A 17,140-nucleotide genomic window follows, 5' to 3' on the forward strand; every position below is an offset into this window, starting at 1 on the left:
GTTATGGTGTGGTTATGTTTTTCATGGAGGAGGCTTCCACCCCTTGTTGTTTTGTGTGGCACTATCAGAGCACAGGCCTTCACTGATGTTTTAAGCACTTTCTTGCTTCCCACTGTTGAAGAGCAATTCAGGGACGGCGATAGCACCTTTCAACATGATTGAGCACCTGTTCATAATGCACGGCCTGTGGCAAAGTGGTTAAATGACAATAACATCCTTGTAATGGACTGGCCTGCACAGAATCCTGACCTGAATCCTATAGAACACCTTTGAGATGTTTTGGAATGCTGACTCTGTGCCAGGCCTCACCAACCAACATCGATACCTCTCCTCAGTGCAGCACTCCATGAAGAATGGGCTGCCATTCTCCAAGAAACCTTCCAGCACCTGACTGAACACGTCTGCGACAGTGGAAGCTGTCATCAAGGCTAAGGGTGGGCCAACTCCGTACTGAATTCCAGCATTACTGATGTAGGGCGACAGGAACTTTTAAGTCATTTTCAGTCAGGTGTCTGGATACTTTTGATCACATAGTGGTTTTTCATAAATGGTCTAGTTTCAACATAAATAAATAAAAATTGAAAAAAAAGTCCTAGCGCATTCAGTTTAGGACTGTAAAAAATATCCCACAAAAGAGAAGAAGAGAACAGAAGTTTTAGGAAAAAATGTATGGCATGTTGTTTATGATCTTCTGCCACATTAATAATTGTTGTGTGACTAAGTAATTTTCATAGCAATTGGACAGTAGGAGTTTCATTGCATGGTGGGACAGGCAATAAGGAAGTTAGAATCATTGCCACAAAAGAAGGCAGCCAAGACTTTTGGGAATAATAAAAAATCCACAACAAATTACAAAGTTGCCCTTGAAGTTATTGGAGTAATGGTATTGGCTAATGGCTGTAGCATGTCTAAGATCATTCACTTTGCATTTGTCTATTTATTGGTGCAATATAGCATAATATTCTGGAGTAATTCTGTTCAAAGAGAAGCATGAAAGCTCACTTAAAAAGTTAGGATTGCTGATTTGCTATTGATGCAAGCCTCATGTTCAGAGGAAACTGTTCCATTCAGCCAGTAAACAATAGATAGACAAAGGGTCTTTATGTAAGCTGTAATTCAGTGTCTACTGTTGAGAAAGGTCTCCATTACCTTACAATTACTGTTCCCCATCAACTCCCTCAATAAATATAAACCCTGCTGTGATACCTAGCAGACTGTCAAGATTACAATGATCTAGTGGTCAGTAAGTCTGTTCACCATTGTGGTCAGGGCTCCACGTGGCTGCTTTGCACATCTATCACAACTAATCAAGTTGTGTGATTTTGTTTATATTACTATGGCAATGGCTCAAGGTTGGTACAGTTCTAGACAAAAATGGTTTTCAGTCCGTCCTGATGACAACCTTTGGTATTAAGTATTACGTATTCTACATGCTTGGTGGTCTCCTCACTATGGACGTATGGAACAAAAAGTATATATCTATCTATATATAGATGGGTAACAAGTGAAACCTGGGAACAGCATTGCCAGCTGTCAGGGTTCTTCTCTCGCTTGGAGCTACCCAGTGCCTCAAAGTTTTCCGATGTATCAACTGAGTACTATTTTGAGACCAGTAATGTTACTATTTAAACCACTACAGAAAGTAAAAGGAAAAATTGTACATAATACACGTTCACATGTTCTCACTTCTGCAGCTTGAAAAAAATAGGTGAAAATATTCTTGCAATAATGCCCAATCCTGAGACTGTTTAAGATTTTTTGCTATGTAACCAACAAGTTCTGTGACCAAAATATTCTAATTTAAGGATTGCCGCAGATTTTTAAGTAGTAATTAAAACAGTGCTCTTTCCGCCTAGTAGTTCACTATAGTGTAAAGATTCTGCTGTGCCTTTAATAAGTACAAACAGCATTTTATGTGATACACTTAACAACGAGAGGCTTTATATTTTCAGCTCACCTACCATCAAGATGACACAATGATTGTCTTTCTTCTACACACTTTATCACATATCCTCCCAGGTTACAGACTTTACCTACAGTGACATTTCCAAACATATTTATCTCATACATTATCATAACAGCACTGATAACTGTGAAATGTGCCTACATCTTATAAATTGGTGAATAATTACATACCGCTTAAAGTCAAGATCTTGTGGAGCACAGACAATATGGAGAGGTTCTGCAATGGGACGTGGCACCATATTCTCATCTTGTAGGTCTGGAAACTCCCTAAAACACAAATAAGTGGTTATTACAGTATAAATGAAAAAGAAGTTGCTCTGAAATAAAACTGACTTTTGCCACCAAATGGTCTGTGGATTGCCGGTTCACAGTGTCCAACAGTCACTTTATATTTCGGTTATCAAACACATCATCATTGTCAGGTGCAGTGACAAACTAAGCTGCTTGGGGCAAGTGGCCTACCTATATACCCCCCCCCCCCCCCCCCCTCCCCTCCCCTGAGCCACACACTATGTGATTCGTGCCAGAGGGCACACACCGGCAACTGCAGAGGCAATGGAATCAGTGTCTGAGGTAATGTAAATGTAGTTTCTCTGTCCATCCTGGTCACCAGACCGTTATCTTTCCTGAGCGTCTTCTTAATTAGACTCTTTGCTTGTTGCCAAGCCTTGCTGAGATTATAGTCACAGTCACAGCTGATGAGATTGTGTGCTACAATCCTGGTACTTTCATATTCCATCACATGATTGCCAGACAAATGGTGCACTGTAACTGCTGACTTGGCAGGAAACATCAGCTGAGTGTACCGTTGGTTTTTTTGGCATCACTCTTCAATAGTGCACATTGTTTGCTCAATATGTCTTGTCACTCTGGCATAGAATCTGATGTATCCCAGGATTCTGCAAACCAAGGTCATCTTTGATGCTTTCCAATAATGGCTGTGTTTTATTGGGTGGGAAAAGACAGTTTTTACTCTGCACTTTCTTCAGTATGCATCTTATTTTTCCTGATAGTGTGTTGGTGTATGGTATAAAGACAGTGGCTAACTCTTCCGCCATGACTTTTCTGTCTCCACGAGCTTAACTGTAACGGTGGAGCAGACCTGCCTAGTCTGCCATTCTAAGTAACTGTTTTTTCAGAAAATAGTTCTGAGGTGTTCCAATTCCTGAGACAGACTCTCATCAACAGAGATGGTGCACACCACCTGTAGTAGTGTTTTTAGTACCCCATTTAAATGTACAGGGTGGGAGCAACTGACTGCATGCAATTGCAGGTCAGTGTGGATTTTCTCCTGATACACATTGTGGCCCAGGGTGCCATCAGCTTTTCTCTTGACCCTGACATCCAGGAATGGTATAATTCCTTCTGCTTTGGTCGTCATAGTGACTCTGATGTTGGGATGTATGGAGTTCAGATGTGAAAGCAATTCAAGGAGTTTGTCTCTTCCTTGTGGCCAGATGATGGAACAATCATCCACATAATGGAAAAAATAGACAGGTTTCCATTTGGATGATATCAGGGCTTCTTCCTTAATATGCTTCATCTACAAATTCGCAACCACAGGCAAGACTGGGCTGCCCATTGTGACCCCTCCATTTGTTCATAGTATTCTCCATTAAATAGAAAATACATGGACACCAGGACATGCCTGTAAAGTCTGTGGTCTTCACATTAAATTTCTGACCAATAAGTTCTAGTTATTCTCACAGAGGCACCCTGGTAAATAATGAAATGAGTTGTGCGAGGATTTACCCACATAAGGGTTTAATATTGTGTCAGATATTTTACCAACAAATATTTGGGACCCCCTGATGTTGCTCATTGGATACAATGAACCGGCAGCATACCCACAGACCATTCAATCAACAAATACATCCAGAGAAACAAGAAACACAGCATTTTTCATATGATGTGGTAGTCAATCTTGGAGGTAAATGAGGATTTTGAAATCTACAGAGAAGATGTGGTCATTACAAGAAAGTAGAGAGTAACTAATACAGCACACTAAACAAACCTGTATGTTCCTACACAGAATCTTGCACTAAGTAATGGAATGTTTTGATGAAATATCTCTTGCTGACAAATTAAAATTTTGTAGTTTCTGATCTTCAGTAGCACTCTACATACAAAGCCACACAGATGTGCTTAATAGATCACTTTGGACTCCTTTCAGTGAGCAGTGTTAGTCCTACAGTACTGACAGAGTTTTAAATGTGGTTTGCAACAGTCAAAGGAAGTTAGCGGTTGATTGTAGCTTTGTGTGTGTCCCATGTGTACAAGAGAAATCCAAATTTTCATTTGTTACGTATAATGAATTTGATAATTAAGACACAGAAGGAATTACAGATATTGGTTGCTAATGGGCACTGATTAAATGAATGCATCAATGTGGAAAATTGAAAATTTGTGCCAGACCGGGATATCCAATGCATGGGCGACTATTTTTTTAAACTTGAGCCACAGTTCCTCTACATTTCTCTGCCCTGTGCTGAAAGCTTCCAATTCTTCATTGAGATATGACACTGATGTTTTATCTAATTTTCTGCTCCTGCAGAAGTTCAATGCCCGTCAGAACAAATGAATCTTGATGGCCAATAGAGGACAGTGTCGCTGCTATTGCATTGCACTCTCCTAGTGAGTGTGCCACTATCTCACCACTTGACTACACTGGCCAACAGTGCCCCTCATGGTCGGCATGAATACCACCACATCTTGACCACTCAGTAATCGTGTACTTTATCCAATAGCATTCGCTTTCTATCTCCTCTGTACTACTGTCTACTCACTGACAACTTCACTTTGATATTGGTTTTTCTCTCTGGTCTTGTTTTGGATTGTGGTCGTACTTGATCTGTTGACAGGTCCATCGAACTTCGTTGTACACTAGACTGCCTTGCTTTTGTTGTGTTGGATCTGCCTGTTGCTCGATTCCGGCGTGAGTTTGAGGCCCAACTGCAGGGGGTCTTCCAGCCTTGCATCATCATCATCATCATCATCATCATCATGTCTAGTCTGTTTGCTGACGTGTGCACCGGTATCCAGCAACTCGTGAATACAGCATATATCTTGCTGTTTGTTTTAGGTTCCCTTTGTACTATGGTAATCATTACTGCCACAACCACATCATGATCACTGATACCAGATGTGATATGAACATTGTTAAAGAGGTCAGGTCTATTTGTTGCCATTACATCCACTACATTAACAGCTTAGTGGGGTTTCCAACTATCTGTTCTAGGTAGTTTTCAGGGAAGGGATTTAGTAAAGTTTCACAGGACGTCTTATCGTGCCCAGCAGAAACAGAACTGTAATTTTTCCAACTGATTGTTGGATTATTAAAATCTCCACCAATGATTACAGTATGATTGGGGAACTTACGTACAAGTGAACTGAGATGTTCTCTAAAGTTTTTGAATACATTAGGAGATGAGTCTGGTGTGCGACAGAAGGATCCAATTACAATTCATGACCACTCATCACACTGAGTCTTGCCCGTACAATCTCTCATGAAGCTTCAATTTCTACTATCTCGATGGATTTGAGTTTCTCATCGACTGCAACAAATATGCCACCTCCATTTCCCATTAGTCTATACTTTCGATATACACTCAAATTTCCCCCCAAAATTTCATTGCTATCAATTTCAGGTTTCAACCAGCTTTTTGTACCTAATATTATGTGAGCTTCACTGATTTTCAGGAGTGTTTTGAACTCTGGTACTTTGTTTCAAATGGTTCAAATGGCTCTGAGCACTATGGGACTTAACATCTGAGGCCATCAGTCCCCTAGAACTTAGAACTACTTAAACCTAACTAACCTAAGAACATCACACACATCCATGCCCGAGGCATGATTCAAACCTGCGACCATAGCGGTCGTGCGGTTCCAGACTGAGGCGCCTAGAACCGCTCAGTCACTCTGGCTGGCTTGTTTCAAATGCTTCGACAGTTAACCGCTAGGATATTAAAACTCTCTCCTGTAGGAGGCATTTCTTATGATCTTACGCCAATATTTCTGGGCCTCCTACAGATATCATTATGTAGAATGGATGCAATGTTGGTTAATCTAAAAAACACTTGTGCGCATCCCACATACAGACAGCTACCTGGACAGCAGTCTCTGATGTGTAGTGTGCACCTGACCCATTTAGGGGCACTCTATAGATCTCAAACCCATGGCACAAGTCCAGGAAGTTGCAGCCTAGCTTGTCACAGAACTTCTGAAGTCTCTGGTTCAGCTCTCAACTCAGAACCAAGGGGTCTCAATCAGTTCTGGGGACGATGCTGCAAATTGTGAGCTTCGCTGAAAGTCCACGTGCAAGGCTGGCCTTCTCAACCTTCCCTGCCAGTCTGTGGAATGGTCCAAGTATGACCTCGGAGCCCAGGTGGCAGGCATCATTTGTTCCAACGTGCTTCACAATCTGTAGTTGCTTGCATCCTGTTCCCTCAAGGGTTGTTGGAATAGCCTCTTCAAGATACTGAAAGAGGCCCCCAGACATACACACTGAGTGCTCCTGGTGCCCTTTCATGTCCCTTGCTGCCATTTCCCTAAGGGGTATCATCATTCACCATTCGTTTCAACTGACGGTGATTAATAAACCCATACCCTTTTGCATTTGCCTCGTCCTTCCTGGTCCCCGGACACATCGTACAGGTAACCTAGATCTACTGCTGAAATGACACTAGTAGTCAAGTGGATGAGTAATGATAGACCCCATACTTTCTGCAGAGGAGACAAGACCCACAGGAGAGAATAGGTACTGGTACCTCAGGTTCATTACCCTCGGTAACTCTTCTGACATACTAATTCAAAGCAGCTGCCTATCATTTGACAGTAGTCAGGGAAATTTACAGCTGGTTATAAACATCAACCAACTTATCCTGTGTTCGAAAACGGCATTTACTGTGGGGCTGCATTTTGGCTGGTGCAATGTATTACAGGACAGTGAACAAATACCTTTAAACTGAGCCTACTGATTATCTTTTCTATGTGTTGAGCTAAAGAATAACTAACTCCCTATAAGAATTGAAGCAAATACACAAGATTCAGACAACAGAAAAACCTGTGGCAAAATTATTAATTTCATAAAACATTTTGAGGTTAATTAAAGTAATTAACAAATTCAAAATATAGAGTTAATTTACAGTAAATTTTGATAATATGCCTCTATAAGGGAAAATTAAATGTTAGTGATAATCGTAACTAAATCACAAATGCCAATTTACTAAAAATTAGATTATGCAAAGAACAATGGTAACTTCTGAAAATTCTCAAAAATGCACATTTATTTGCACTGATATACAATGAAATTCAAGGTGATCTTTTCTTTGGCAGTAACTGTGAATCACAAAACTATGATTTGATACGAAATAAGTTATCCAAAAACACTCATACCAGTAACTTATGAAAATATAATTTTGTAAATGCCAGAAAATTTTCAAAAATTACTTGTTTCTCACATAATGAAGCAATGAAATTAGAAAACATCTGGTTATCTGATTGTTTTCTCAGAATTTCATGCTGAATTTAATGCTCCCCATGTTTTTAGCAACATTAGATTATCAGAAACTATTCCACCAAGTGTGCAGATACATGAGACTGGCGACTTACGCTCAAACTTCAAGAATACTATAGTATTTCCACTTCTGAAAAGACAGGTGCTCACAGATGTGAGTATTATCGAACTATCAGATTAATAAGTTATGGTTGTGCAATATTGACACCAATTTTAGGCTCCATACAAGTGTAGGAACATATGAGGCAGTACTCAACAATTTATTTTAGAAGTTAAAAACACGGTAATTCTACATTTGCAGCATCAGTAGCAACAGTTCAACCTTTTGACAATGATCACTGGACTATAGGTTTTGAAATTCTGAAGATATTGGGTCTTAAAGAACAGGGACATGAATGTTATTCAGAGCTTGAACAGAAACCAGAGTGCAGTTATGGGAGTTAAAAGATGTGAAAGGGAAGCAGTAGTGGAGAAAAGAGTGAGATAGAGCTGTACCCGCTCTCCAATGTCATTCAATTTGTGCACTAAGCAGGCAGTAAAGGGAAACAAGGGGAAGTTTGGAAGGATAATTTAAATTCAGGGAGAAGAAATAAAAATTTTGAGCTTTGTCAATGACTTGAAACAGCAGCTGAATGAAATGCTTAGTGTCTTGAAAAGAGGTTACAAAATGAACATCAACAAAAGTAAAATAAAAGTAATAGAATGTAATCAAATCAAGTGGTGCTGATAGAAGTAGATTACGAAATGAGACCCCCAATAGCAGATGATGAGTTTTGCTATTTGGGCAGTGAAATAACTGGTGGTGTCTAAACAGTGCTAATATAAAATGCAGACTGGCAATAACATTTCGGAAAATGAGAAATTTGTTGACATCAAATGTAAATTTAAGTCTCAGGAAATCTTTTCTGAAGCTATTTGTCCACCGTGTAGCCTTGTACAGAAGTGAGACATTAACGATAGACAGTTGAGAGAAGCTTTCAAAAGTGGTGCTGCATAAGAATGCTAAAGATTAGATGGGTAAATCAAGCAACTAATGAAAAGGTGCTTCATCAAATTCAAGAGAAAAAAAATTATGGCACCAGTTGAGTAAAAGAAGGGATTAGTTGGTGGGACACAACCTGATGCATGAAGGAAATATCAAATTGGTAATGGAGAGGAATGTTGGGGCCAAGGAACTGTAGAAAGAATACAGTAAGCAGGTTCAAATGGATGTAGGTTGCAGTAGTTATTCAGAGGTGAAGAGGCTTGCACAGACTGGAGAGCATAGAGAGCTGCATCAAAATAGTCTTTTGACTGAAGACCACAACAATAATGGCAACATAGTGGCATTGCACTACCTTTCAACAAACTCTGACAATCTGGGAACATTTTATATTGACATGTAGATTACTATAGGCATTGTCAGTATCTAGTTTCTGATTGCCATAGACACACCCATTAGAAGTACAGACAAAAAATTATGGCTTCACTAATAGTATACTCACACAGATGCCTCACTGCTACTGCTCTGGCTGCTTGAGAGCTTCATTCTGTTGCTGAGTCGTTTTGAAATGTTTTCTGGCGAGTATGGATTATTTGGCAAAGGTGGAGCAGTTTCCCATTTCTTGTGTTCCCTTTCTGCAATTGTACCTGTGCATAACAGAAGGAGTTCAATACCATGCGTGTAGTTAAAACAAAAGTAAGTTTCCCTGTTTAATTACATAGGAATGTTTGACTGGAGGATACTATAATTTTCATATTAACTAGTTTCTTGTCCTACTGACAGCTGTTATTTGACATTAACGACCAATCAGTGTAGTTTTTGCACAATAATGTATGCTTCATGTCATAGGTACTACAGGGAATATTCTTCTTACCTTACTGTGTCAACATGTTATCCATCATCTATTCATCGTTTCAGAAGACAAAGAAATGTGTAGGATACAGACGATTTTCCTATCACATCTACAAGTAGCAAACTTTGTATTGTGGGCATCCACAGCTCTATAAATGTAACATGATGAAAAAGACCACTTCAGCTACACGATAAATATTTGTGATCCAACTAGTTTCGCAGTGCTACACCCACACCTTCATGGATAAATTTGTATATAAACAAGAGCAAAATTAATAAATATCCCATATCAGTTAAAATGTAGCTGAACTGTACATGAAGCTATATAGGAAAAATTATGTACTCAAATTTATTTCGTAATTTATTTCAAATGATAAATGACGCAACATTCTTTTTCCAGTCATGATGAAATTATTCACCATCACGAGGTTGGTAGTCCAATCTAAAATAGAGCAGAATGCAGGGAACATCATTCTGATATAGGAAGTCTAGCATAAGAATTTAGAATAAGAATGAAATGGTAGACCAGATGGATATAAAAGATAAAAAATGATATGTGTAGGTGGTGAAAGCTATTCACCCTGGCAAGGTAGAATAAATCTCATAAAGCAGAGCCTGTACGACTGTGTGACAGGTAATAATGGCACAGTCTAGATAAAATGTTGCTTACAAAATACACCATACTCTAGATAAAAGAAGGACTGAAGAAAGGAATACTTAAAACCTTGTATACACTTACAGAAAGGGTAACATTGTCACAACAACATGAGGTCTCAGCTCATTCGTCTAGGTGGTCACTGCGGACCTCATGGTGTCTTGGCAATGTTACCCTTTTTATATGTCCATATTAGACTTCATGTTTTCCTTACTCTGGTCTTTCTTTTATGTAGATGATGGTGTATTCTGTAAGCAGCATTTTATCTAGACTAGACCACTGTTGCCTGTCACGTGGTCATGCACGCTCTGCTTTATCAGATTTATTTTACCTTACCAGATAAACATGTTTCATCACCTACACATTATTTGTTTTATATTTTCAGTCCATCTGGATTTACTGCTTTATCGTTATTCTAGTTTCCTGTATCGAAATGATGTTCCTTGCATTATACCTTTCCCCAGTCTTTGTTTTAGCTAGCAGGTGTATTTTATAAGCAGCATTTTACCTAAACTTGACCTTCATTAACTATTGTACAATCACACAAGCTCTGCTTTATGTAATTTTTTTTTACCTTGCCATGTGGATATAGCTTGCACCACCTACACATATTTGTTTTGTCTTTTATATCCATATAGTTTACCACTTTATTCTTATTCTAGATTTCAATTGGGATGATGTGCTCTGCATTCTGCCATATTTTAAATTGACAATCAATCTCTTGAGGGCAGAACATTTTCATCACAACTGGACAAGAATGTTGGCTCATCTACTGGTTATTGTATGATATAAGTTATGAAATGAATGTGAGTACATAATTTCTCCTATAAAGCTCTAAGTAAGTTCAACTATATTTTAACCGAAACAGGGTATTTATTCATTTTACTCTTCTTTATACACAGATGTATCCCGGAAGATGTAGCTGTAACATTGCAAAACTAGTTGTATCATAAATAAAGGCTTACCGTACAGCTGAAGCACTCTTTTTCATCATGGTACATTTACATGTGTTCTCTGCAAACCAGGGTAACATAGTGTACCAGTGTCACCCCTCTCCCCCCTCCATGTTTCCTATTTCATTTGCAGATGGTGTGTGAGATGGTTGTCAGTAACTCTTCACAGACATTGTTTGGAACGTATGATGTCGGAATTTTGTCAGTGAGGCTCTCCACAATGCAAAAAGTTTTCTTGCAACATATCCCACTGCAGTCAACTGATCATTTCTGTGATAATGAAATGAATGCCAGAGTGGGAGTTGGCTGAATGTGTGTTCTGTCATCAGGGAATTAGAAACCTAAAATGCTTAAATCACATGGGTGACCATTTGCAAAAAAAAGAAATTAAATCAAGTGTCACAGGAAAACAACAAAATATGTCTTCTCTTTACCTGCTCATTGGTGATGAAATAGGGAAACTTACTTTTGTACTTACGCATGTCGCTGATAGTCACAAAGTAACTCAAATTTCCACATGCAAAAGCAAACAGAACGTGAAAGAGACAAACATTAATTACTTAAAAATTGCCTTCGTGCTGTTTTAAGTATGCATTTACATTCCACATACAGCTCAGAATTTTAATCAAGGACAAGAAAAGTGAATACACACATTGAAGAATTAGAAAACCAAGACAGCACATTGAGTTAAAAATCAAAAAGTGAATCAGAAGAATGTGCAAACAGAAAACCAAAGGCAATATTGTAAACAGACGTGCACAAACATTTTAAGCAGTGCATCAGCAAATAGCAGTTTAATTTTGCTAAAATTTTAAATATTTAACTCATAAAAGTTCTTTTGGTTAAATATTTAAAAGTTAATGATATCAATATAATGGAAGGAAACATTCCACGTGGGAAAAATTATATATAAAAACAAAGATGAGGTGACTTACCGAACAAAAGCGCTGGCAGGTCGATAGTTTGTGTTTGTTTGTGTGTCTATCGACCTGCCAGCGCTTTTGTTCGGTAAGTCACCTCATCTTTGTTTTTATATATAATTTTTATATTTAAAAGTTAATGTAGATGAGTAGGAAAAACAAACCCGAAATGTTTGCATACATCATTAGTTGCGAGCTGCTTGACACAGTCACGTCGATTAAATATCCAGGTGTAACACTGCAAAGTGGTATGAAATGTTATGAGCATGTAAGCATTGCAGTAGGGAAGGCAAATGGTTGACTTTGGTTTATTGGAAGAATTTCAGGAAAGTGTGGTTCATCTGTGAAGGACCCCACATACAGGACACTAGTGCAACCTGTTCTTGAGTACTGCTTGAGAGTTTGGGATCTGCACGAGGTCAAATGGGGGAGGACAACAGGCAATTCAGAAGCAGACTGCTAGATTTGTTACCAGTAGGTTTTAACAATATGCAAGTTTTATGGAGATGATTCGGGAATTCAAGTGGGAATCCCTAGAGGGAAGTTCACGTTATTTTCTAGGAACACTACTGAGAAAATTTAGAGAAGCAGCATTTGAAGCTGACAGCAGAATGATCCTATTGCCACCATCATACTTTTTGCATACGGACTATGAAGATAAGATATGAGAAACTAGGGCTCATATGGAGATAAATAGTCATTTTCTCTCATTCTATCTGCAAGTGAAACGGGGAAGGAAACAAGTAATAGTTGTACAGGGTATCCTCTGCCACACACAGTATGGTGACTTGCAGAGTATGTGTGTAGATGTAGAAGGAACATAATTCCTCCAAACCTGTGTGGGAGGATTAATCCAGAAGCCTCCATCACCAGGGTTATGATAAAAGTGCTTGTAAACCCAAGCAATATTATGTACTCTAACACTTTTTCATTAATTGGTTACTGTTTACTTTATAAAGAATTTTCTGTGAAATGAAGGACAGTCTGACCAGTTCACTCCCTTCGCTGTTTCATTATTTGTATTCTGTGCTTTTCCTTCAATTATTTATTATATTGATGAATGATAATTCCTCTTGTAGTTGTCATCCACACATTAAATTTTTTTGTCATTTTATAGAGGCTTCAGTTCCAAAAGTTAAAATTTTTTCAACTGTTTCGTCAAATGATTTGTTGAACCATAGACTGATGAGTAATTGTATTAAAGACAGTTACTTAGTAGTGTGTAGCTGCCCCTTTCACCCTCGTGATGGCAATGGCACACAGTGACATGGGCTCAGTGAGACATCAGAAGCTTTGGGGGGAGGGTGCACTGTGATTCATGATCACTCAAATGCTGGCCACAACTTTTAGATATTGGTCAGAGCTGGGTCCAAGACACGCACATATTGCTCGATGGTGTAGCATATGTGTACAATAGAATGGCAGTGATTAAATCTTCTTAGGAAATTAGCTAAAAAGATATTAATTTCAGAGCAATATTTTAGTAAGCTTATTATTTGTCGTCTTCTGGGAAAGTGTCTATGTTCTATTGGATGGATGCTGTTATTTACATGTTCAGTGTTGTGTCTTTAATCTCCTGGAGTTACACCAGGTTGGTCAATTGCAAGTGCATGGAAGTGAGATTATCAAATGGTGGTGATAGAGGTGCTGGGGAAGTGGCTGCAAATCAGGGCCACCAGTCCGTCCAATTTATTGCTAGTCTTATTTTCAGAGACATGCTAGACTCCATAAAAGATCCCTTAGGACTAAGAACATTACATGCATGGCATCAGGTGTAACTGTGACTGCCAGAACATTGGCCAAAGGCAATGTTGCGTCTCACGAAGATGTGTGAAACTTGTGCTAGACATCTGTCTTAAGTAAGCTAAAAGAAAAGTCAGCCATATTGAAACACAGCATCATCTAGGGACGTTTGACTTTGAAGCAGCAATAGAAATTAAGAATACCTGAAAATTTGCTGAAAAGAGACAGTGACTTCCATTCCAGATCCACTTGGAAGGAAGTAATACAAAAAATTTGTCAAGAGAGTTCCCTGGTTAGGGTGGCAGTATGGACTGTGGCACTTTGACTCAACTTGCAAGCATCCCTCCATCTCCCTGCCCACCTCCACATATGCAAGAGACTCATTTCCAAGTGCTCAGAACAGGCCTCTCTAGTGTGACTATGGTAAATGAAATACATGATCCTGAACATATAAATAACAGCATCCGACATGACCTACATGCATCACCATAAGATGGAAAGTAAGGAATTTGTTGAAACACCATTTCAAAATGAAAATATTACTAGAATGATTTCCTAAGGAGGACTCATCAGTTCAGTTCAATGAGAAAGCTTGCATTCACAAATAAGATTGCAATCAGGTGAACTAGGAGGTCACGCTATCATCCTCATATCTTTTTGAGTACCTCAAATCTGTATGAAAGAATTTTGGAGCAGTTGTCTGAAGACATTGTAGGTCATCTGCATGGTGTTGTAGGTGAATGAATGGATGGATGCAAATGACTTGACAGTGGAATCCTGTACTGTATTATATTTTATTGCACTGCCAGTGAGAGATGATGGCAACCAAATTAGGGATCTAATTTCCTTATATGTAAACATCTACCATACAAGAGTACCTCCAGTGACTTCCTGAATGATACCCATCAGGAAGAGAGATGCATCAACTTATGGGGCTTTTGATGTACTCATACCCTGTTACTGGAATGTACCAATTTCTACCAGAATCACTACTTCATGTGGCGGTTTTCTGTACTTCAAGCATTAAACAGCTGTGTTCCTGAGTCCATGGTGATCTGTCCCCTATGATGCATTGTAAAAGGCACATGAATGGGGCAGTGGTTTTTTTACACTATAACAGGAAGATTGTGCTGGATGGTATGACTTCTCACTGACTGATGTTGTTGTTGTTGTTTAAAGGGCCCCAATCATCAACACTTAGTTGCTCATGGTAGTTGACTGCGGTGGTGGCAGTTTTCCCCAAATCAATGTTGAACTTGTAAAATGTTTTCAGAATATGATCTCAGATATGGAGTGTCCCCACTCATCACACAACCACAAATGGGCCCCAGAAAGCTGCACTTTACACTGCATGTCTCGTCCATCCTGTGTTTGACTAGTATCATAGGCAAGTACAGGGTCTGATGACATCCGAGTCACATGTCACATGATACATTAAACCATTCAATTTACTGTGGCTACTAGTGCAGTGTCTCATCAACAAAGAAGCCATATCAAATATAATTACTCATGTAAGGATATAGACAACACCCAGACAATTGCAAGATAAAAAGAAATATTAAAACTTCCCTTGGTTTCACCTAGGGCAACATGGACCCATCAGATTTTCTTTGGCTCTTGGGATGTCACGCAACAGTGTGCCCTAAGTTTGGCTCATAAACATGACTGTGCTTGTTAATACAACTTTTATGAAACTTGGAAAAGTAAATATCTTAATTTCACAGGAAGAACTCAGCAGCATGCAACATACAGCATAGAGTTTAATGTCCTTCTGATATAATAGGCGAGTAGAATATACAAGGTCAAAAGAAATTTTCAGGATTTTCTCACATTTTCCTTAAAAATGTTGCATGACACAATTTTTTTTAAATTTTTGGCTCATGATGGCCAGAGTTCTGTTCAGATAGAAAACATGCCAGTACACACACACACACACACACACACACACACACACACACACAAACACACACACACACACACACACACACGCAAAACACACATAAACAGATAGATAAGCAACATCTGAAAGGAAGATCAAGTGTGTTTTAATATGACATCACTGAGAAGTAAACCAAGAACTCCAGTACCTGTGCAAGGAAGCGTGCAGTTTCCATCAGAGTTTTCTGTACCTGGCCGAGGTGGAGCCGCAAGAGCTGATGTCTCCTCATCCACTACAGAAGAAGTCACAGCGTCATCAGACTCTGCCAATGGTTCCTCTGCATCTGTATTCGAAGGCTCATCAGTTGGCACCATTGATCTGCACAGAATAACAACTTTAATCCTTCAGAAATTGTCTCAGGAAATTCACACTTATGAGTGAATAATATTCCACAGTGTGTCTGAATTACAGAAAATGATTTTCAGTTTCAAGTACTTGATTTAGTTTTATTTCATGATTATGTCAACAGAAAGCTGAAAAATGACTGGAAGAAAAGGAAAAACCTCAACTGCAGCAGTTGTACAAATCGCTGGACTTGTGGCAGTGATTAAAGAGAGGAGACTGTAGCGGTGTGGGTACTTAATGTGTCAGGAAGGCCAGATCACTGAGCACATGGGGCACAAAGACATCAGAGGTAACAGACCTAGGGGAAGTCCATGTCTGAGAAGGATTGACAAGGTCAGAAAGGATATACGTACAATGGGACAAGCTGCTGAATAATACATGGATGAAAGAAGATAGAGGAGGCTAATTGGTGAGGCCAAAGACCACCTGCAGTTTGTGTGGCCAATGTAGTTCTAGTAGAAGTGGTAGTAGTAGTGGTGGTGGTGGTGGTGGTGGTGGTGGTGGTAGTAGTAGTAGCAGAAAAATTAAAATGTCTGAATGGTGATTTTGTTGACCAGACTTGTGATCCTTTATTCAGTGCAATCAGAAGGGTAACTCAACAATAACTTTCATCATACATGTGTTCTCAATATGAATGATTGCACATGCACAGAAACATGATTACAGTGAATCTGTCAAAACAAGTAACCCAGTGTCACCCTAGCCTCAAATGCTTCAATAAATTACTCTGACAAGGCTATGATTTATGTTAGTAAAGCCCTATATGAAATCATCTCTCCTTGAAATCCTTCCCACATCACTCACTGTCACCTTTCATGCCCTCCTAACCTCCACAACATCCATGTCAAAGCATGTGACACTTCCAGACCATTACCCTACCATCTTGTTTTCCTCCTGCAATCATTACCTCTGTACAACTGGTTCTGCATCTACCCACCGCTCCACCTCACCAGTGTTAAATCCTACAACATGAAAAGCTGAGCAACATATGAGTCCAATGTATTTTCTTTACCAACTCATGTGTGTTCACAGATTGACTTTTTAGATTGGAATGATCACAACTACACTGGCTGAGCACATGAATTGACACAAAAGAACTATCCACTTTGGGTATACCTGAAACCCAGTTGCTAAGCATGCTCTAAGAGCATGTCTTAAGGGACCTGAGTGCCTGCTACACCACAGAGACAATTTTAATCCTCCCACCAAGTACTTGTTTCCCTGCATACCACAAGTTGGAACTTCTTACACCCTGTAACCCTCCTGGACTT

The 17,140-nt window shown here is 39.2% G+C and overlaps 1 protein-coding gene across 1 annotated transcript in view; it reads right to left on the reverse strand.

Annotated features, from left to right (window-relative positions):
* LOC124616423 overlaps positions 1-17,140 on the reverse strand; it is a 394,706-nt gene that overhangs the window by 33,450 nt on the left and 344,116 nt on the right. The window contains exons 14-16 of the mRNA XM_047144730.1: positions 15,673-15,842; positions 8,965-9,109; positions 2,137-2,232 (exon numbers count right to left, since the gene is read on the reverse strand). Of these exons, the coding sequence (XP_047000686.1) occupies positions 2,137-2,232; positions 8,965-9,109; positions 15,673-15,842 (411 nt within the window). The remainder of the gene's footprint in view (positions 1-2,136; positions 2,233-8,964; positions 9,110-15,672; positions 15,843-17,140) is intronic.

This window comes from Schistocerca americana, chromosome 5 (assembly GCF_021461395.2).
Source record: "Schistocerca americana isolate TAMUIC-IGC-003095 chromosome 5, iqSchAmer2.1, whole genome shotgun sequence".
Classification (NCBI taxonomy): Eukaryota; Metazoa; Arthropoda; class Insecta; order Orthoptera; family Acrididae; genus Schistocerca; species Schistocerca americana.